Genomic DNA, 22,217 nt, shown 5'->3' with positions numbered 1-22,217 from the left:
GACTGAAGGGTCCCAGGTTCGATTCCAGCACAGGCCTGGGTTGCAGGCTTGATCCCCAGTAGGGGACATGCAGGAGGCATCTAATCAATGAGTTTCTCTCATCATTGATGTTTCCATCTCTCTCTCCCTCTCCTTTCTTCTCTGACATCAATAAAAATATATATTTTTAAAAAATCATTCACTACAGCATCAGATATATAAAATCCTTAGGGGTAAGGAGGGCAGTAAAACATGTATGTGTAAGATCTGTGCATGGAAAATAAAAAAACATTGCTGAGAAAAATTGAAGACTTACGTAAAAAAGAAAGGCACGTGCTCCTGGTCAGAAGACTCAACCTGGCAGGTGACACCCTCCCAACACCAGCCCATCGGCTGGCACAGGGTTCGACAGAGCCCAGGGGGCCTTTGCTTTCTGTTGTTTGTAGAAACTGAGAACCTGATTCTATAATTTATGTGGACAAAGGACCTACAATACCCAGAATTATTTTGAAAAGAAGAATAAAGTTGGAGGACTTAACCCACCGGAGTTGAAGACTTACTTGAAAGCTGCATCAAAAGAATGTGGGATTACCCCAAAGCTAGTGCACAGATCAACAGAGCAGGGTCCAGAAGCAGACCCAAACATCTAACCAGTCTACTTCCAACCAAGGTGCCTGGTAATTCCGTGGGAAAAGGCTAGTCTTTTCGTCAAATGGGGCAACAATTGGACAGCCATACGCAAGGCAAGTACATTGACCCTAATCTCACAGCACATAGAACAACGAGCTGAAAATGGACCACAAGTCTAACTAGAAAAGCCACCCCACAAAACTTCCAAAACAGACTATCTCAGTGACTCTCTAAAGAGAAACAGTGGGAAAATATTGTTAAGTGAGGACCTGATCAACTGAAATTAATTATAATTTAAAAAGTATTTTGTCCTTCAAAATAAAGCTAAAAATAAAAGATAATGAAGTGAAGAGGTAAGCCACACACAGGGAGAAATCTTGGCAAAACAAGTGTTTGACAGAGGACTTGTATCCAGAATATAAACAGAGTTCTTATTGCCCAATAAGAAAGTAACACTGCCCCGCCCACCAAGTGGGCAAGAGGTTTGAACACACACGATGGCAAAAAGCACATTAAAAGACACTCAACCCCATTAACCAATAGGCCAATGCAAATTAGAACCACAATGCGGTGCCACTGCACACCCACTGGGACGGCTGGCACCTAGGATGGACAAGGCCTGGTGGGGCCTGGGCGTGCTGCAAACTGGCACTCTCCCACGGGACAGGCATGCAGAGGGTGCAGCCACTTCGGGAAAGTGTGGCAGTTCCCGGTGGTCACCGTGCACGTCACCTCGCTTTCCAGGCGCCTACCCAGGAGCAAAGGGGATGGAGCTGTTCCAGCAGGACTGCATGGGGAGGGCCTGAGAATACGTGACTCAGGATTCTCACGTGGTACCTAACGTGGTGCCTTCTGTTTATGTGAATAAATACACTCTGTAGCCGAAACTGGTTTGGCTCAGTGGATAGAGCGTTGGCCTGTGGACTGAAAGGTCCCAGGTTCGATTCTGGTCAAGGGCATGTACCTTGGTTGCCAGCACATCCCCAGTAGGGGTGCAAGAGGCAGCTGATGGATGTTTCTCTCTCATCGATGTTTCTAGCTCTCCGTCCCTCTCTCTTCCTCTCTGTAAAAAATCAATAAAATATATTTTAAAAATAAAAGTAAATAAATAAATACACCCTGTAGCTTTCTCCCAGGAAACAGGAAACCCAACAGCCTGTCCTCAGACGGGAGCTCCTGGCAGCAGAGCCCCAGGACTGTCCCCTGGACCGCTACCTGATGCCGCAGAGCCAGGTCCGAGTGGGGACGGGTCCCTGGCAGAGAAATGGCTGTTCTTCCCGCTGTTGCCTGAAGCACACTGCTGGGGAGTAAGAACACGAGAAAACACGTTAGCGTCTCGGGCATCACATTACAAACACCTGGGATCTTTATCGTCACATTAAACAGAATAAATGCCAGGGGAACTGAGACGCGGAGCAGCAATTCAGCAGGCCCTGAGGATGGGTCCGAGGCCCTTTGCATATAATTTTGGAGACACTCCCGATGTCTGAGCACCACCACCTGCAACTGAACATGGTGTGTGCTCCAAGACTTTGTCACTCAGAAAAGGTACTGAACTTTTGTGTGTTCTAAGCAGCATCTCGAATCCTAGGACTACAACATGGACAAAACAGAGGCCCAGCAACCTGATCTCACAGAGGACTCCGTCAGTGTGACTCATTTCATCCTCAGAGGGAGCTGGGAAGCACTAATCCTCCCGCTTTTCACATAAGCAGCACAGGCAGGTTACAAACGAGCCCACAGGAACCCGGTGGACAGGTGACGGGCGGGGACGTGGCCCCGGCCTGTCTGACCCAGGCTGTGCTCGCCGGGCCCCGCCTGGCCTTGGCGTTCCGGCAGGCGCACCGATGCCAGGCTTTCCCACGGAGCTCAGTCCTGACTGGACCAGACCGCCCTGATCTGACGTGCGAAGAAGGGGCTAGGCCTTGGAGGGAAGCGTGAGAAAACTGCAAGCTCCCGCTTGGCCTGGCTCCTGCCCCACCGTCTCCCTGGGGAGCTGAGAACCTGTTAGGGAAAGGGGTGACAAGTTAAAGGAAATTGACCCAAAGTCCTCATTTTTGAAAACACAATGTACACACGTGAAACCATGACCCGCCTGCTGTACTGATGATGCAGACAGCCTGCAACCCACTCCGTACATGGCTGTTACCCTGTAACTGTGCTCGAAACATAGCACTGCTGGACTCATGTCTTGTCATGTGGCTTATTCCTGTCTTACCAGCCCAGACCTCAGCTGCAGGTACGCACACACGTTTTAGACGCTTGGATGTCCAAGTTTAAAGGGAAAAACGTAGTGCCATAGAAAACCTGAAGGCACTTGGGGAAACCACACAACACCTCTAAGAAACCAGGACACAGCAGCTTCTCATTCCGCTTCAAACCAAGTGCGAGTTTTGGGAGCCCAGCGCTCAGCCTGCACCATGGTAATGTGCCTCCCCTCCGCCACATTCAGCTGCACCCAGTGTGTGACCCCTGGCCCGGCGCTCTGCAGCGGGTCCTGGAAGCCAGTTCCCCCACAGCTCGCTCCGGACCCACCCCCTCACCTGCTCTGCAGACTCGCAGGACGGGGGCCTGTCTTCCTGCAGCAAGACCAGCTGCAGCGGCGAGCTGCCCCTGGAGCTAGGGCCCAGGCGCCCTTCGCTCTGCGTCTCAGAGCTCGGCCCAGCTCCCCCCCGGGTGGTGGCTGGAGGCGGTGGCTCCACGTCTGGAGCTGCTGCCGGTTTTGAGGGTGGCATCTCCGAAGGGCCTGTTGCTCCCAGATGCACGCATGGAGAAAATGATGGTGTCAACAGAGGGCACAGGGAGGGGTCAGGCAGCACGATGGCTAGGAAAGTCTCCGCATAAGGTGAGGGCACATCTGGGAAAGGCGGGCCGTGCCCCCACGTGGTCATGGCCGGCAGGGGAAACGCGGGCACGAGGTAAGGGGCTTGGCTGGGAGCCACGGCCGCGGCCGGGAAGGCCAGGCCGGGGGCGTGGGGAGCGGAGGCAGGGGACAGGCCCCAGGGCCGTGCGTCCTGCACGTCCGCTCTCACGTGGGGGCAGCAGGCGTCCTGCGCACACTGGCTGCCCAGGGGCGTCGGCAGCTTCTTCCGCTTGTGCTCCCCCTTCTTGCCCCCAGGAGACCGGGCCCGGCCGGGAGAGGAGGCGCCTGCAGACAGAGGGGTGCAGTGAGGAACCCCGAGAGAAGCGCGGGGAGGGCAGCTGCCTCGCCACTCAGCTGGGAGCGCGGCAACAGAACCAACGCCTCAGCCTCACGCGACCTCACCGTCACCCGCCCCCTCCCGCATGGACACGGCCGACACCGGGGCTTGAGGTCAATAGGGTGTGTGTTAAAGACAGGCTACCTCGGCCGTCGGAGCACGCGGCGCGGCCTCTGCCTTCGGGCTGCAGGAAGGCGCTGTAGGGCGGGGACAGCATCTTCTCCCGGAACCGGTCCACGTAGTCCTGCTCCTCCCGGTGCGTGTGCGCCGACAGCGCGGCCGTGGTGAGCCCCCCACGCCGGAACGCCGCTGCGGCCAGCCGGGCCGGCTGGGGGCCGGGCGCCAGGGGCTCGCAGGCGGGGGCCGTGTCCTTGGTGGCCGGTTCTGCTGAGGTGGGAGAAGACAGGCTAATGGTGATTGCTACCAACTGTTTGCACTTATTTTCACCAATTTAATGACCTTTGGTAAGTTTCACAAACGTTACAATAGCTGGAATACAAAAACGTCATCAACTAGCACACACTGTTATTTTTTCTGCCTGTCTTTACACTCTGTACGCCTGAGTAAGTGCTTTACAGCCCTGCAATACTCAATGTGCAGTCCTATAGATTACCTAGAGGCCCGGTGCACACACTTTGTGCCGTGTGTGTGTGTGTGTGTGTGTGTGTGTCCCTCTGGCCTGGCCCGAGCCCTCTTGCAGGCCAGAACCCCTCATTCCTTACTGCCCACCTGCAGTGGCAGTGGGAGAGGCTCCTGCCACCACCACTGTCCTCATCAGCCATGAGCCCGGCTTCTGGCTTAGCGGCACTCCCCCTGTGGGAGTGCACTGACCACCAGGGCGGCTCTTGCATTGAGAGTCTGCCCCCTGGTGGTCAGTGAGCGTCATAGCGGCTGGTCTTTTGGTCATTCCACTATTTGGTCGATTTGCACATTAGAGTTTTATTATATAGGATTAATATCTTGCTTTTACTGTAAGTATCTTTTTATCTCCCTGAACTCTTCAAAATTTTTCTTTTTTACCTTTTAGGTTTTTTTCCCCCCTATAAAAAGCTCATTCCACAGGAATTTGCCCTTTTAAAAAATGTATATATTTTATTGATTTTTTGCAGAGAGGAAAGGAGAGAGATAGTTAGAAACATCAATGAGAGAGAAACATTGATCAGCTAGCTCCTGCACACCCACTATTGGGGATGTGCCTGCAACCAAGGTACATGCCCTTGACCGGAATCAAACCTGGGACTTTCAGTCCACAGCTGATGCTTTATCCACTGAGCCAACCCGGTTTTGGCTACCTTTTAGTTTTTAATCTGTGATGTATTTACATGATTTAAAAATGAACAGGTTGTCTTTAGCTCATTAGCAACGCTACCTAGTCCCACAGCAGTTCCGTCTCTGGTCTTTCCCACCAACGACAGCCTGCTGCCGGACTGCGCTCTCCACCTCCAAGGAGCTAACTCTCTGCGGTGGACTAAGGACAGGCACTGTACACGGTAAGCTCGGCGTGTGCTGCCTGACACTCCATGGAACTAACAAAGATGAGTTAGAGCTCATCCGAAAACCCAATTTAACACGTCACCATCTCTTCACCCACCAAATTATTATGAGTAATGAAAAAGTCAAAAGGATAGGAGGCCGTAAGAAGGAATGAGAAGAAGACATCATCCAAGTACTTCCCAAGACATCATACTGTTAAATAAGGACCGTGCTCAGACCCACAGGGAACTCCCTGCTCATACATATGATCCATTTAGTCCCCGTTTGAAACCTCCTTTCCCGGTCACACCACGTGCCTACGCTGCATTAGTGATTCTAGCCGAGGGACGTAAGAAATACAGCCTACACATATGTACAGATAACCAGCGTGAGCACAACACTTCCCAAAGCTGAGAAGTTGCTACTAAATAAACGGTACGAAGGACTTCCTCGTGTGTGGCGTGTATCTGAGGTCAGAGGTGACGTGGTACCTGGCTCTGGGGGCGGGGCGTGGACCATGGTGCTGCTGTAGCTGCACTGGCTGACGCCGGAGCCCAGGCTCGGCGCCCTGGCCACAGTCCGCGCAGCTCCGCCCTGGGCACCGGCGGACGGTCCATCAGCTGGCACTTCTGGTGGAGGGATGGATGGGACCCGAGACGCGGCTGGGGGGGTGAGAGAGACCGACGGTGAAAAGAAAAGTTCCCGAAGGAAAAGTATGTTAAAGCCTAATGGCTTCCAGACATTTATAACGTAAGTAACCTCCCGGCCATAAAGAGGACCAGAAACTCGGGTCAGTTGTGATTGTGATGAGATGATGGAAGTTGGGGAATTAAAGAGAAGCAGAGAGTAAGGGTGGCTTTGCCGTAACTTTTTACCCAACAGCGAAGGGCGTTCCTGCTACCTTGGACGTGGGCGTTGGCGGCCTTGTGGCTCTGTGGGCCGTCTTCTGAGGACGCGGTGGTGTTTGTGCAGGAGACGACCTTCCTCTTCAGAGCCGGCAGGTGGCAGCTCTGCAGGTACCTGCGAGGACGGAACGAGGGACAGACTGAGGGCCAGATCCCACCTGACCCCTGATGGCCCCCCCTCTGCTGCTCTCACACCGCTTCTGTTTGGGAAACACCGTTCTTTCTTTTCCTCATTCGTGTACTGAGTACATCTGACACGCAACACTGCATACGTGTAAGGTGCCCAGTGCGTACTGTGACTCAGTTACAAAAGGTCACGGTTACTGCCTGCATAGAGCTATTGGTCACCTCCCCCAAGAGGGTGTGACGTCACCGTGTGCTCACCACACTGCTCATCCATCTCTGAGGCTCATTTAGACTCATTGTGAGTCTGTGCCTCAAACACCACTTATTCACCCCCCATCCCGGTCACCCTCACTTCATCCATTTCAGTTCCGCATGGAAGTGCTCTCACAGCAGCGGCTTCCGGTGGCTTCTCTGGTGCATCCCGGGCTGAAGGCCATCATGTTGTTGCAGGAGGAAGGATGCCTTCCTTTCTCCTATCTGAATAACACCTTCCTGTGCACAGACCACGTGTTAGGTCCACCGGCTGATGGGCATGCGGGTTGTTTCCGTATTTGGCTGTCATGGCAACGCTGCAGTCCACCCAGGAGCGCAGATGTCGGGCCAAAACCTATTTCCCGTTCCCTTGGGTGCGGAGCCAGGAGCTGATGCCGAATCCTGTGACAGATTTTAGTTTCTGATGAGCTTCCAGACTGCTTCCCACTGGCTGGGCTGACCTGCGTCTCCAGCAGCAATGTGGAAGTTCCCTTTCCGCCTCCTACTTCTCGTCTCCTCGAGGTGCCCACAGTAACGGAGCGAGGTGCCATCTCATTCTTGTGGCTCCGATTTGCATGTCCACGAGGATTAGTGACGCTGAGCATCACTTCATGTGCCTGTTGGCGTTCACGCATCCTCTCTGGAGAAGTGTCCGTTTGGTTCTTCTGCCCGTTTCTAACTCGGGTTGTGTTTGCCATTGCTGAGTTCTTTACACCTTTCTGACACTCCCCTCCTGGTGGCACAGGGTTATAGCGTGCCGCCGTTCTGTGGCCGCCTTCCATTCTGCTGTTTCTCTGACATGTCCGTCGGGTGTCGTTTCACTTGTTGGTATTTGCTGCGTCCACGCTTTTGGCGTCATTTAAAAAAAAAATCACTGCTAAGCACAGCGGGGACATTGCACTTCCTTTTGTTCATTCGTGTATTGAGTACTTCTTTTCAGACTTGGAAGCAGAGTATCACTGAGCTTCTTCCCCGTTTCCTCCGGTGTAATGCGTGAGGTCTCATGGTTACATGTTCGGCCATGTGGAGCTAATGTCTCTGAGTGGTGTCACACAGGGTCCCCTCTCATTGCTCTGCACGTGTTTCTCCGATCTCCCCAGCAGTCTGCTGAAGGGACTTCCCTTTTCCTATCGGTACTCTAGCTCCCTGTCAGACATTACTGAACACACTCACACCAGGATTTAATTCCAGGCTCTTTATTCTGGCCCACTGGTCGACGTGTCTGTTTGTGTGCCCTTGTCACACTGTTTTTACGATGGTAATTTTGTAGTATGATCTGAAATCTGGACGTGTGGATACCCTGGGTATCTTTTTCCGTTCAGCATTGCTTTGGCTATAGCGGGTCTTCTGTGACTCCATAAAAATGTTAGGGTTGTGTCTTCTCTTCCTGGGAAGAATGCCTTTGTGTGGACCACACTGAAACTGCAGGCAGCTTTGGGCAGTATGGTTGGTGAACATTAAGTTTGCCCACCCAGGAACTAGGGTGTCTTCCCGTTTGCTGGTGCTCCCATTTCTGTCAGCGAAGTTCTGTAATTCTCATTGTACAGATCTCCCGCTTCCCTGGTTAAGTGTATTCCTAAGTATTTTATTGTTTTGATGCTATTGTATTATTCCCTTCTCAGGTGCTTTGTCATTAGTAAAATGGAAAGCAACTGACTTCTACGTGTTGATTTTGTATCCACCACGTTACTGAAACTGTAATTCCAACCGCCTCCTGAATCTGGATCTCCTACAGACAAGTTCATATCACAGCTAACAGCAACAATGTCATCCTTCTCTTCCCATTGGATGCCTTTGTTTCCATCCTCTTGCCCAATTGCTCTAGCTAGGACTTCCAGTGTTATATGGACTGTTGTTACTGACCTTAGAGAAAAACTTTCAATTTTCCTCCAACGAGTGTAATGATAGCTGTGCGTTGTTGTATATGGCCTTTCCTATGTTAAGGTATGTTCCTTCTATACCCGATCTGTTAAGGGTTTTTTATTATAAAAGGATATTATATTTTTCAAATGCCTTTTCTGCAATCCAGGGATAAATTCCATTGGTCATAGGATATAATTATTTTAATGTATTGTTTAATGAGCTAATATTTGGTTGAGAATTTTTGCATCTATATTCATCAAGGATATTGGTCTACAGTTTTCTCTCCCTGTGGTACCCGTCTCTCTTTGGATATCCGAGCAATGCTGACTGCCTCTTCCTGGAGTGCCCCTCATCACAGGTTGGCTTTCTGCGTGGTATCCGATGGCGTTCAGAGGGCTTCTGCACTTTTAAAAAATCCGAGTTCTCTCTTCCTTCAACCTTAATCACTTCTAGAGTCCCATCTTGCACCTCATTAACCATTTCCTCCATCTGACAGGCCACTTCCAATGCCTCTTCCTCTCAATTACTGAGTTCTTCAGTTCCAGAGTTAGCTTGGCTATATTTTGGAATCTTAATCTCTTTGGTAAAGTCTTCCTTCTATCTTTAACTTCATTCCTGGACATGGCATTGCCCTTCTGAGTCTCTTGCGGCTTGCTGAGTTTCCTCCTCACAGTGACTTTGAATTCTTCACCATTTCGATGCCTTTCGGCTGGAATCGGTTGCTGGAAACTGCCATTTCCTCTCTGCGCTCCTGCGCCGCGGCTGCCCATGGTGTGTGATGAAGTAGCGACACCTCGCTTATGGAGACAAGGCCTGGCATGGTCCTCACAGCTCCACTGGCTGGTGATTAGACGCTTTCTCTCATTGCCCACAGGTGGGGCTACGGTCATGGTTTCGGTGTGTCTTACCTGAGCTAAGGTTGAGAGTACATACATTTTTAAAAAGCTGCCGAGAGAGAAAAAGCAAGCCTGGCAGCAGAGCGGGGAGAACTGTGTGCTCAGCACTTGGGCTTCAGTGCGCCCTGACCTGACGGAGATCCTCCAGTTGTGCTGGGGCTCCAGAGGCTGCGGGCAGAACTCTGCCAGAATGCTGGGCCCTTCTTCAGTTCTCTCTCCTGCCTACTCCCCACGGCTTTCCCGCCCTGTCACTGTGGTCTCTCCTCAGAGCAGAGGTCCCTTCAGCTGCAGCCCCACTACTGGGCTGACCCCCTCCCTACCTTCACCCTCCAAGTCCTCTGCCACGAAGCTCACGCCTGCCCATGGCGCTGCCTCTCGCTGCCACGCCCGCGGCCCACGCCGCCTCCCAGGCGCACAGGTGGGTGCATCTCTCGGTGTCCGGTCTGCTGTGCGTGGCACTTTTTACGGCAATGGAGGTCCGTTAGTTGGATATTGAAGGAGAGAGAAAAAACAACTCACGCTCCCAAGCTGCTGACCTTGGCCTTCCCTTTTTGATGAGTCCTCCTCGGCCATCTAGCCTGATCACTGGATGGTTCCCTCCCTTCCCCACAGTCTGGAACTGATCTTCAGATCTTGCATCCTCTACCTTGGACAAGCGCAGGCCTTGTCTTCTCAACCATTCCTTCAAAACAAGGAATGCACCTTCCAATTGTCTGCATCCCCCGGAATGCTGGGCATATCATGGACTGCATGTAATAGGCAGTCCATAGGTATCTATTGATTTATAGGGAAAATCAAGACGACAGCTATTAAACATTACATAAGAGCTCCACAGGGATAATGTACGCTTTTGGCAAAACATGGTTCTCAAAACGTGTGCTTCATACCTGATGACACTGTCGATGCAGTTGATTTGCTGGTAGGATGGGCTCGGCTGATCTTTCCTCAAACCCTGACAAGACTCGGTGTGCACGCTGTTATTTTTCAAGGTCTGTACGGAAGGAGAGGCCTTCTGCTCACCTAAGAGAGAATGGGAGGAAGTACTGTGAAAAGTACATTATTTCTAGGACACTCAGCAAAATTAAATCGCGGTAACTTAGAATAAATATATTCAGTAGCATATTATGCGGCTGTTAACCATGAGCCCAGGTCTAGATGCACTGACACAGACAGCTGTCCACACGGGACTGCATGAAGGACTCCGTTATGCCACTGGTTAGGTTCATTTGTCGCAGCCTCCGCGGTCTTGGGCTTCCTCTACATTCTGGGGCGGGATGAGGTGTACAGAGCCATGGTTTGTAACAAAAGCACCAAAAGCTGTGTACCCACAGCAGAGTAACAAACTGAACATGTCCGTCTCGCCATCTCCCTCCCGCTGCTCCTTTGTAGTCAGTTCCTCCCCCAGTGTTCACACATGCTGACGTTTTCCGAATGGAAGCCTACAGTATGTCATCTTTGGTTCTGGCTTCCTTCACTCAGCGAAGTGCACTGAAGACCCTGTGTGTGTGAACTAAGCCCACGCCTGTGTGATGGGAGTGGTACTCCATCTTGTGGGTGTGCCACCGGTCACCCGTTCACCTGTGAAATGACATCTATGTTGCTTCCTAGTGTCTGCAAGCGTGAACAAAGTGTGATAAACATTCACAGACATGCCGGGACCGGTTTCAGTGTCTAAAACAGCAGCATAGGCACCATTAGTACAGCTTAAATGTATCCAATGATAGTGGTGGCAGACTGAGGTCTGCTGAAATATTCGGCCCCCAAACCACCAGTCCTGGTGCTACCGGACGGCAGGAGAGCAGCTGAGTAAAGCGAAGCCAGAGGGAGAAGGGTTTCCACTCAGAGAAAACACACAGGGGTCAGGACACCCAATTGTGGCCCCACACGCGGCCCAGGCCAGGCTGCCCAGGGGCATCGGCTGGACCAGACGACCAAGGAAACAGTATGATTTAGATTTCACACCGACCCGAGGAGCTCTCTCAGCCAAGACGTGGCATCATGATCCGCGTCAAGAAAGACGTTCACCACGCACTCTCTTGTAGAGAGGAAACCTGACAGTTTCAAGGGGCAGGAAACGCTGTTCCTTCCACTGGCGCCCGGCATCTCCAGGAGGAGGAAGCCTCCGCCCGGGAAGGGAGACACCGGGGACGGGCTTGTTGCAGCCGAGGACGGCCTCTGGGCGCCAGGGGGCGTCACTGCAGGAGCAGGGGTCTGACGTTTCGTTGGGTAACTCGTGCCAAGTCCTAAAATACACCAGCTATTGCCATGGGCCTTGGGGACAATGTCACCTCCACTCTGTAAAAGAGCCACACCCAACAGTGACAGCAACCATTAATCACATTTAGGTGCCCGACATCTATAGTGACTCCCAAAACTGTTAATATTCAGGGAGAAAGATAAAGGGGAAGTGAGCTAATTAAAAAGTCAGTATGACTTGATGTCTACATTATTGGGCTTTCCTCTGCCACATATGGAAGTAGGTTAAATTTTCAAAATGCTGCAATTATCACAACTAAATTGATTCCTTGGAGCCTGCTTACCTATATGTGAGAAAAGGACATGTGCCAGGAAAAATGCCAAGTTTCTCATTCAACTCAGGTCTCGAGCATTCTCCACTTGTTTGCAATGACAGGGGGGATGAGAGTGCTGGCTGGCAGAGAGCCCGCGGGGGAATCTGAACGTGCTGGTGTGTCAGAGTGGCCCATACCGGCACTACCTGCTGACCCGCTCAGCTCTCAGTCCCCCACGAGAGCAGCAGCACGGGGCTGCGGCTCGGTGCTCACACCCGTCCACGCAGAGGCCAGGTGTGGGGGAGGCGGGGACCCTGCTGACTCACCACTGGGCCGTCCTGCGTGCATCCCCACCGCTGGCTTGTTGGGTGATTTGGTCATTGACTCGATGTACAGCTGCTGCCCCAGGGTTTTAATCCTGTTTACACTGGCATAGACCTGCTGCAAAGTCAACTGAGGGAAAAGAATGACATACATCTCAGACATTGTCACATGAACATCCCGAGATTCATGCACAGAACACATTAACCTGCTGGTTCTCAGAACACGTGTAGATGAGAAGCACAGGAAGTGACTGTACTCCGTCCCCGCCCCGGTTCACCTGCACAGCGTAACACACGTCTGCTCACAACATGCTGGTGTGCAGAAAGCACAGTATTAATGCAACTACCGCTTTCCAAAGGGGGCGTTTCCTTTTAGTTTCCCAAGCCAGGGTGGGTGAGAATGGCCGCAGGGAGCAGGCGAGGCTGCGGGTCCAGGGGGCGCCGCCCACTCACCGGCTCCTTCTGGGCGTCCTCCGCCCCCGGCCCGCTGGACTCGCCCGAGGAGGCCGCACTGACATGCTGCTCCTGCGAGCCGCTGCTCCCCAGGCTGCCGTAGCCGCTGGAGGCACGCCCGTGGACCGGCTGCAAGGACACGGGTCCGATTGAGGGGTTACTATCTTGTGGTCGGGGGGAGGGAGGGCAGGACGGGACGCAGCATGACCCACTCGGAGCTTACCTAAAATCATCAGAAAATAAAGACTAATATTTCTGAAACCCCAAATCTGGTTCGTGAGGGCTGATGCTTTTAACCCTGTGTCTGACATGGAAGACATCCCCCTCATTTCAGTCATTTTCAAGGGCAAAGTCTAGTTTTTAATCTAAGCGGGTATTTCTGGGAAAAAAAAAATTTGCTTTAAAGCCATAGTATAATTTTCCTCAATATGAACATAACTTTTCTCTATGCCGAGTTCAGACCAGACAGAACAAATGATCCACACCACAGCCTCATGGACGTGACGGGCGCTTCGTGGACCTGGAGCGTTATCACCAGCAGCTTTTTCTGCTTTTGCCTCATAACCACCAGCTCCTGAGAGAGGCCAGCCCGCCCCCCTTTGAAATGGGAACTGTCCCAAACCCACAAACCCAAGGCTGAGCGCACTGGGGGAGCCTGGAACACAGACTCTTTCTCTCGTTCAGAAATGACTTCTCTGTCTCACCACCCACTGCGACTCGGTTTTGTTGTCTTAAAATGCGTTTTTACAAAATATTCTGTGTACTTAACATAGGAAAATGAAAAAAAAAAAAGATTAATAGAGTTTCCTTTTAAAAAAAAGAAGAGGAAGATAGAAATTTCTGGATCTTTCTTTGCAGCTTATTTTTGGGAAGTGACTTGACTCAACAGAATATTAAAATAAAACACAGTTATGGGAATTTTATGTTCATTTTTTAAATCTCCCCCCTTTTACCTGTAACAGAAGTTTGTGAATCTGCTCCTGTAATTCAGTTATGTCTTTGTCATTACTGTCCATCTTGTTTATCCCGGCAGCAAAAACATCCTCGTTCAGTGGACTCCTACAAAACAGCACATGAAAGTCTGGGTCAGGCAACTCAAAATTCACTTACAGCCCGGCTGGCATGGCTCAGTGGTTGAGCATCGACCTATGAAACAGGAGGTCACGGTTCGATCCCCTCTGTGGGAGGTGCAGGTGGCAGCCAATCAATGATTCTCTCTCACCATTGATGTTTCTCTATCTCTCCCCTTCTCCTTTCCACTCTGAAATCAATAAAAATATATTTTAAAAAATAAAAATACTGCTGAAGCTGGTTTGGCTCAGTGGTAGAGCGTCGGTCTGCGGACTGAAGGGTCCCAGGTTCGATTCCAGTCAAGGGCATGTACATTGGTTGCAGGCACATCCCCGATAGGAGGTGTGTAAGAGGCAGCTGGTCGATGTTTCTCCCTCATCGACGTTTCTAGCTCTCTGTCTCTCTCTTTTCCTCTCTGTAAAAAATCAATGAAATATATTAAAAAATAATAATAATAAATAAATAAAAATACTAAAATTCGCTTACAATGAAGTCTAAAGTGATGTTAAATGTTCCTATAATAAACCTAGGCTTTTACAGAGCAATTCTTTGATCCCAAATACAGAAAATCTGAAGCTCAGTTCTATTCACGAGGTGGAGAAGGCACTGATGGACGAACGAGACGGCCCAGGCTTCTCCTGTCCCTCGCTGCGGTCTTTCTCGGCTGCGGGGCTGTCTGAAGACTAGCCAACCTCGATCAGAGCACAGAGCCTCCTTGGCTACAGGAATGCACCCACACTGCTGGCCTCACAGTTCCACGTTAACCGAGGAATTTTAAGACAGAGATTGCCAAGCACTAATGTCTGGAGCACCTGCTACCTTAGGCTCTGCCATCGGGATGACTGCGTCACACCCCGCGGGGAAATGCGCTGTCCCAGTCCCTTCGCGGCGCGGATGCTCCCATCTACCCGAGCACAGCGAGGGGCCGGCCAGGCCCCAGGAGGACGGCGGAGAGGGGCTGCCTGGCAGGGCGCTGGGCCTTCTGAGGGACAGGAGCCACTGCCTCACCACGCACAGCCGGTCAGCCTGCCTCCTCTAACCCCGAGACGTGCCCGCTGTGCCAAGCGCTCTGCCGAGTGTCACCTCCTCCCATGGTGACCACCGCGCCAGGTCACCAGCTGCAGGGCCTGTGAGAAGGCCCTGCCTCCGGCACGCTGAAGGTGAGGCCCCATTTCCACGCTCACAACAGACATCCCAGGAAGTCATGGCCCAGCCCAGGCACCACAGGCCCGTTGTAAAGGGACCAAAAGGCACGGGGCTGAAGTCCTTAGCTCCGACCCTGGGCCCGGCCGTCCTAGGCCTCCGTCCCAGACCCTGGTACACCCACAGGTAGGTCATCCGACAGGCCTCAGCAGGCCATGCTGGCAGGAAGGTCAGTATTAAAAGTCTAATTTTTAAAAATAAATATTTAATAAAATAGCCAAAGCTGGTGTGGCTCAGTGGTAGAGCATCGGTCTGCGGACTGAAAGGTCCCGGGTTCGATTCTGGTCAAGGGCATGTATGTTGGTTACGGGCACATCCCCAGTAGGGGGTGTGCAAGAGGCAGCTGATCGATGGCTCTCTCTCATCGATGTTTCTAACTCTCTCTCTCCCTTCCTCTCTGTAAAAAATCAATAAAATATATTTTTTTTAAAAAAGATTTAATAAAATAGTTACAGGTAAGTGGAATTTGACAGAAGCTGATAGAAAAAGTTTTTTTGGCTCACTAAGCAGAACTTTAAAATTCTGAAACGGCAAAAAAAAAAAATAATAATAATAACAACAACAATAATCTTACCCATAAGCACACTACTCCACACACAACCAAAAAGTACATTTTATTTCCTTCCAATCTTGTCACATTTCATGGTTAGAGTGTTTTAGACATAATTTTAATCATGGGGTATAAATAACTTTATATACTTTTTACATCTAACATATCAACTTCCCATGTTCTATAACCTCTCTAAAAATTTTTCTTGACCAATATAACATGTCAAGGAGATCCTTCAGTTTAATTAACGACAGACACCTGAGCTACTGAGTTGGCCATCATGACTGTGTTGCAAACACATCTCTTTCTTTAGCTTTTCTGTGTGTAGCCAGGCCTCCGGAACATTCCCGCGGGCAGCATCAGGCTGGGCATCCGCCCCAGGCCGGTGCTGCCTGACGCCATGGAGGAGGGGAGGGAGGAACAGGACCGGCCAGAGGGAGCTCCTAGACAGCATGGGAGGGTGCACTCACGTGCGCACTCTGTGCCGGCCCAGGACCAAGGCCACCTTCCGGCTCCACGGGTCCACGCAGCTGGCCCAGCTGGAGTCCAGGGTGACGTAGTCGCCGTTGTGTGTGCAGAAGCGGACGGGGCGGTGCTCAAAGGGGGCGTGGCCCGCGAACCGCAGCACTGCAAGCAAGAGGACGAAGGGACTTACACGCAGGACAAACGTCATCATCGGGCAGTAACGCATCCACGATCAGAATGTCAGGAAGAAAAACGGTGTTAGCAGTTTCACACACGGCTCACCAGATGGAAGAAAAGGTCAGCTCTAACAGGAAATGGAAGAAGAGTGAGGTCAACGACGAAGAATCTCCGCCCTGAGCCGCAGCCTCACCTTTCTGGGGGACAGCGACCATCAGCGCGCGGTCTTCGGGGTGCAGGTGCGTGAGGATGGACGTGCCGACCAGATCCTGCGGCAGGTACCCCAGCAACGGCACGGCCCTGCGCAGGCCGCACGAAAACACTCCTCAACTTCGTTTTAAACACAGGACACAGCTACGCAAACTCTAAGGGCGGCGGTCACATGACCTGAGAGAGGCGGTCAACCTCATCGAAACCACGCAGGGGCCTGCCGCAGGGGAACAGGCAGAGCGGGGGCCAGACCGGAGCCTGTGTATTTACAGGTTCCTCTGAGGCCCCGGGGCCCTCCATTTACTGCCCCTCACGTTTACACAGATCGCATCACACACAAAGAAACGCTCAGCATGCGGGATGAAGGAAGCACGCCACGGATCTGCACAGTCTGTGACAATCACAGAAACCACGCCGCCAAGGGCCAGCCGAACAGGCGGCCCGAGGCTGTCGAAAACAGCGAGCCGACACGCAGGTGGCTCGGAAAGACCCGTCCCCACAGTGTCCATGTGCACAAGCTCACACACACTGTCCGAGGGAATGACACGTGAGCGATTTTCAAAAGGTCCTCGTTATCCTACATTCCACAGGTTACAAAGCATCTCACCAATTAGTTATCTCAGGGTAACTGTAATGAAATAAACCCATCTGCAGTGGTAAGATTTTTAAAAATCCACATTAACATCTCATAACCATGCCAAGTTTTTGACATTTTTGCGTCACACCTCCATGTGGTAGGAGACTTGCTATCCATGGTTTGAGATTTCATAAATAAGAAAAAAAATTTAAAATAAACGGGGGGAAAATGGAAGGCACTAATCCGGGAGTAACAATGTTTTATCATTTTTTTCAAATAAAGAGCTTAAAAAACAGCAATAAGAAACTACTACTCATCATCACTATTCTTTCAATAAAAACACTTATTTTAACACTTAGAAAAGTAGGAAGGGCCTATGTTCAAAATAAGTAACAATTCTTTAAACAAACTTCGTTTCATACACACACAAAACCTGTCCTTTTTCCTCCCCAATCCCCTTACAAAAAGCCATGAGGCGGCTGGGGAACAGCTGTGCACTGGAAATGCCCTGAGGAGTGCAGGGCCTGGGGGGAGGGGGGGGACTATGAGTACACCCCCCCCCCCCACAGGTGCTCCCGGCCCCCGGCCCCCAGGCTCAGTCCTCCAGTGAAAACAGAATAATGACAGCTGGCTCGCCTAAAGCAGCTGGGGACTCAAACCTAACTTGTAAACGTGAGAAGTGTAACAGGCAAGGTATTTGTATTAAACATTTAGACCAAGCAGGTCACACTTATGGCACTTAGACAAATGAGTTTAGACAAAAAAAATAAATAAATAAATAAAAATCCAATCTAACAAATATTAAACAGATAGCGGATAGATATCATATATGCAATGTAGGAGCGTGTGAGCACACCTAAGCCTTTTCATATTTGTATTTATTTCCAGAAGCAAGCCTCTCTTAACGTCAAAGAAGTACTTACCGCTCATCTATTTCAAGAAACACACACCCTGGAGTGTGTGTTGTGGTGAAAATTCTTTTGTCCACCGGGATCCGAGGAGCTGGGAAAAGAGGGACTCACTCAAAGGCGAACATCTAGTTAGTCCTCCATTTAACGGGAAATCGCACTTAGGGGCTAGCCTCTGAGCAGCCAGAGCTCCGTTAGATGGCAACACTTTTCATTCTTACCGTATTTTCCGGCGTATAAGACGACCCCCTAATTTTACAGTTAAAACATAGGTTTAGGCCGAAACCGGTTTGGCTCAGTGGTAGAGCTATCGGTCTGCGGACTGAAAGGTCCCAGGTTCGATTCCGGTCAAGGGCATGTACATTGTTGCGGGCACATCCCCAGTAGGGGGTGTGCAAGAGGCAGCTGGTCGATGTTTTTCTCTCATCGACATTTCTAGCTCTCTATCCCTCTCTCCTCTTCTCTGTAAAAAATCAATAAAATATATTAAAAACAAACAAACAAAAAAAACATAGGTTTAGGCCTATGTTCGCTGTATAAGACTACCCCCCACTTCAAAGAAAAGACTTACTTTGCCGTCAAGATTTGCAGGTAATTTTTGTGCAATTTTGGTCTTTTGCCCCTGATTTTTGGTTGACTTTTTTTCGTTTCAAAAGTTGTCTTATACGCTGGAAAATACGGTATTTATATCTTCTTCTCTCTTTTAAAAATAATTTTAAAATTGATTTTAGAGGAAGGGAGAGAGGGAGAGGGAGAGGGAGAGGAAAAAGAGAGAGAGGGAGAAGGACAGACATCGATGTGAGAACCGTTGATCAGTTGCCTCCCACATGCACCCTGACTGTGGAACAAACCCAAAACCTGGTATGTGCTCTGACTGGGAATCGAACCTGCCACCTTTTGGTGTGTGGGAAAATGCTCCAAACAACTGAACTAGGGCATCATCTACGTTTTAACTAGGTCAAATGTCATGCCCACCAAAGTTAACTCAGACAGAGGCAGTCTGTGCACTGACCAGCTTGTCACTGCAGATAATCTACTTGTCGAGCTGGAGCACCTTCAGGTGCAGAAGCAAGCAGTTCAGGCCCCTTAGTGATATGTAACTCAGCTCCCAGGATGGACCACCAACAGGGCAGGAGCGGTTTACATCGGTGCAATAAAGCTGGTGTGGTCAGGTCAGCCATGGCTTGCTTTGAAAATGTAGCGGTTAACACATTAGAGAACCATCTGAGCAAAATGCTAATTCTGCATTTGCTTATGCATGATTTCATTTGCATAAAAACGGGAGGCAAATGCAGGAAATGTCCACTCTAACTGAACGGAGTCATTTAGGACACACACACATGCACACACCTGACACCCCCACCACCTCCTCCACGCAGTGTTATGGGGCACGCCTGCCAATCTGACGTCAGAACCTCAGACACCTTCCTCCACCCTCACAATCACCCCCACAGCCCTGCTACCAGTGAACTGTGGGGCTGTCCACACTGAGGAGCTGATGCACTATGGGTATTGTTGGTGCGTTCCTCTTTTTTTCACATTTAAAAACTTTTATTTTTCAATTACAGCTGACATTCCATATTACTTTATGTCAGCTTCAGGTATTCAGCACGGTGGTTAGACAATTATAATTTATGAAGTGACTCCCCCGTAATTCTCATACATGTTTTACTATATTCTCCAAGCTATACTTTACACACTCTGTATTTTGTAACCACCCATCGGTACTTCTTAATCCCATCACCTTTCCACCCAGTTTCCTCACCTCCCTTCCCACCTGTAACCCTCTATTTGTCCTCTGTATCTGTGAGTCTGTATCTGTAAGTCGTTTGTCCATCTGGTCCTTCAGGTTTCACATCTCAGTAAAATCACATGGTATCTGCCTTTATTTCACAGCACAATACCCTATAGGACCACCCATGTTGTGTAAATGGTAAAATTTCATTCCTTTAAATGGCTGATATGATCCAAAGTATGATGGAAGCAGGTGCGCCTGGGGGTGGGCCTTGCCGTGCACATGCTGCCCCAGCAGGGCTGAAGGGACTGGGCACTGCCATCTTGTGGCCATGGATGCTGCCATCTTTGAGGGCATGGCAGCAATTAGCATATTCCTTCCTTATTGGCTGTGGGTGCCACCATCTTTGTGAGAGCGTGATGGTCAATTAGCATATTCCCTCTTTATTAGATAGGATGTGCGGTTAAATTTTTGAGTGTTATGCCCCTAACTTCATTTTTCCCAGAAGCCCCGTGGCTCTCAATCTGTGTGAGTTTTCGGCACAGGACGGTCGTTTGCAGACATGCAGGTGCCCTGGTCCAGCAGGACTGACTGTAACGGAGCTGACTGTACTCACACGGAATGTAAGAATGCAGCTCTGCCAACAGGACATATAAGCACACTAAAGAGCTTATATTTACACATGGCAAACACTGGGGGTTTCAAACACTTTAAAAGCATAAAGCACCCTAGCTAGTGTGGCTCAATGGATAGAGCGTTGGCCTGCAGAGTGAAGGGTTCCAGGTTCGATTCTGGCCAAGGGCACATACCCGGGTTGTGGGCTTGGATCCCAGTGGGGATGTGCTGGAGGCAACTGATCAATGATTCTCGTCACTGATGTTTCTCTCTCTCTCTCTCTTCCTCTCCCTTCCTCTCTGAAATCAATAAAGAAATATATTTTAAAAAACAAATTAAAAATAAAAAGCACAAAACCATTCCTGTGACTGCACTGTGCTACAAGGCCGATGCTCCTATTTCACCAAGACAGCAGCACAGGCCATCGACTGCCAGCCGAGAGGAGGAGCGGGCCAGGCAGGTGGCAAGTCCCTGCGGGCCTCAGCCGCCCAGACATCCAGGGCAGTGAACCGGCTGCAGCGTGCAGGCCCAGTCCCCTCAGAGCGAACGGGCATGCCCAGGACTCCTGACTCACCTTCGTAGCCGGAGTGCATCTTCTCGGCCAGCATGAGGCAGCAGGGCTCTGGCTCCGGCTCTGACTGCGGCCTCTCAGAGCGCCGCACGTGAGTCAAATAGGGAGTCACCCGGAACGGGGCGTACTGCCCGCCGCCTCCGCTGCAAGAGCAGGGATGGGTCAGCGTGTGAAACGGCTGGGAAATGCCTCCCTGTCATTTCTAAGAGAGACACAGCCCAATCTAAATATTTAAATATATTTATTTTCCAAAGAAGAAAAATGTTCATTAAGATGTCAGTCCCCAAGGGCAAGACTAGCCATCGCTCTGCACACACAGGAGGTTTGTGGAGAGCTGGCTCGGATCCCTTGGAGTGTGGCATCGGCCCCAGGCACTGCATGCCTCTCCCCCGACCTCTGCACCTCAACTCCAGCCAGACTTCCTGCGCCCACTGTGGCGAGGGCTCTCCGTGCCAGCTACGTGCGGACGGCCCGACAGCCGTCTCCAGCCTGGGCCCCTCCCCTGAGCACCAGCCAGTGCCTCATCGATGTCACTGCACTTTATTGTGAAGGTAACAGTGACATGATGTAACACTGATATATCAGTGAATTTAGAGGAAAATAAATTCACTAAAATTCCTACGAGAAATCATTGAGTACAACTTTGGTCTGCTTTCCTCTTAAGTTTAATGTCTTTGGACCTTCTAAATCCTTGTCATAAATATACCAATCTTGCTTTCTTTCAAGTTATTAGAAATGTCAGAAGTTAATTTTAAATGTGACAAAACAACAGAAAGCACACAAAAGAGCCCTGACAGTGGTCATTTGAAAGGGTACCAGCCTGACCGGTGTGACTGTGGTTGCGCGTGGAACTATGAACCAGGAGGTCACGGGTCGATTCCTGGTTAGGGCACCTGTCCGGGTTGAGGGCTCGATCCCGTGTGTGTGGGGGGCATGCAGGGGCAGCCTACCAATGACTCTCTCTCATCACTGATGTTTCTCTCTCTCTCCCCCCCTCCCTTCCTCTCTGAAGTCAATAAAAGAAAAAAAGTAAGTGTCCTGAACCACCAGGGGTTCTTCCGCCCCCAGGCTAACCATGACCTTTCTCCCCGCTCCTCCTGCTGATCATCATCTACTCTCCTCATGGGGATGCTGCTCCCCTCAATCAGAAGACAAACTCCTGTGGCAAGACTTCTTCCACCGCAGGCCTTGACGTCATCTTCCACCACAGGCCTGGCGAACACAAAAGGACCGGAGCAGAGCCACGTCCACCCAGAGCGCAGGCACGGCCCGCAGCCCTCACTCACCGGATCCGGCAGAAAAAGGACTTCCTGGGAGCGAGGTCAAATCCGGACGCTGCTGGAGACAAAGACAGACGGTCACACACCGCAGAGTGACCGCAGAGCTGCTGTGCTCATGTCACACACAGACAAGAAACTCATCTTTAAGACGGGGCCCCGATGAAGATGGCCTGCCTCTCCCCCACTCCGAGATGCAGGGTTTTCCAAGGGCCTCGCTATTCCAACAGGAGCCCCGGGTGAGGCGT

The 22,217-nt window shown here is 50.8% G+C and overlaps 1 protein-coding gene across 8 annotated transcripts in view; it reads right to left on the bottom strand.

Annotated features, from left to right (window-relative positions):
* The window catches only part of PER3 (period circadian regulator 3), a 32,415-nt gene that overhangs the window by 4,335 nt on the left and 5,863 nt on the right, over nt 1–22,217 (bottom strand). For 4 of the 8 annotated variants that reach the window (XM_045570572.1, XM_045570577.1, XM_045570578.1 and 1 more), the window contains 14 exons: nt 21,979–22,027; nt 20,696–20,835; nt 17,787–17,865; nt 16,270–16,376; nt 15,905–16,061; nt 13,564–13,669; nt 12,611–12,739; nt 12,161–12,287; nt 10,212–10,344; nt 6,184–6,302; nt 5,774–5,944; nt 3,954–4,196; nt 3,153–3,757; nt 1,825–1,909 (listed from right to left, as the gene is read on the bottom strand). In XM_045570572.1, the coding sequence (XP_045426528.1) occupies nt 1,825–1,909; nt 3,153–3,757; nt 3,954–4,196; nt 5,774–5,944; nt 6,184–6,302; nt 10,212–10,344; nt 12,161–12,287; nt 12,611–12,739; nt 13,564–13,669; nt 15,905–16,061; nt 16,270–16,376; nt 17,787–17,865; nt 20,696–20,835; nt 21,979–22,027 (2,250 nt within the window). The remainder of the gene's footprint in view (nt 1–1,824; nt 1,910–3,152; nt 3,758–3,953; nt 4,197–5,773; nt 5,945–6,183; nt 6,303–10,211; nt 10,345–12,160; nt 12,288–12,610; nt 12,740–13,563; nt 13,670–15,904; nt 16,062–16,269; nt 16,377–17,786; nt 17,866–20,695; nt 20,836–21,978; nt 22,028–22,217) is intronic. The other 4 variants (XM_045570574.1, XM_045570573.1, XM_045570575.1 and 1 more) reach the window with 4 other exon arrangements.

Source organism: Pipistrellus kuhlii, unplaced genomic scaffold (assembly GCF_014108245.1).
Source record: "Pipistrellus kuhlii isolate mPipKuh1 unplaced genomic scaffold, mPipKuh1.p scaffold_m20_p_34, whole genome shotgun sequence".
Classification (NCBI taxonomy): domain Eukaryota; kingdom Metazoa; phylum Chordata; class Mammalia; order Chiroptera; family Vespertilionidae; genus Pipistrellus; species Pipistrellus kuhlii.
This window is presented reverse-complemented; position numbering and strand designations above follow the sequence as displayed.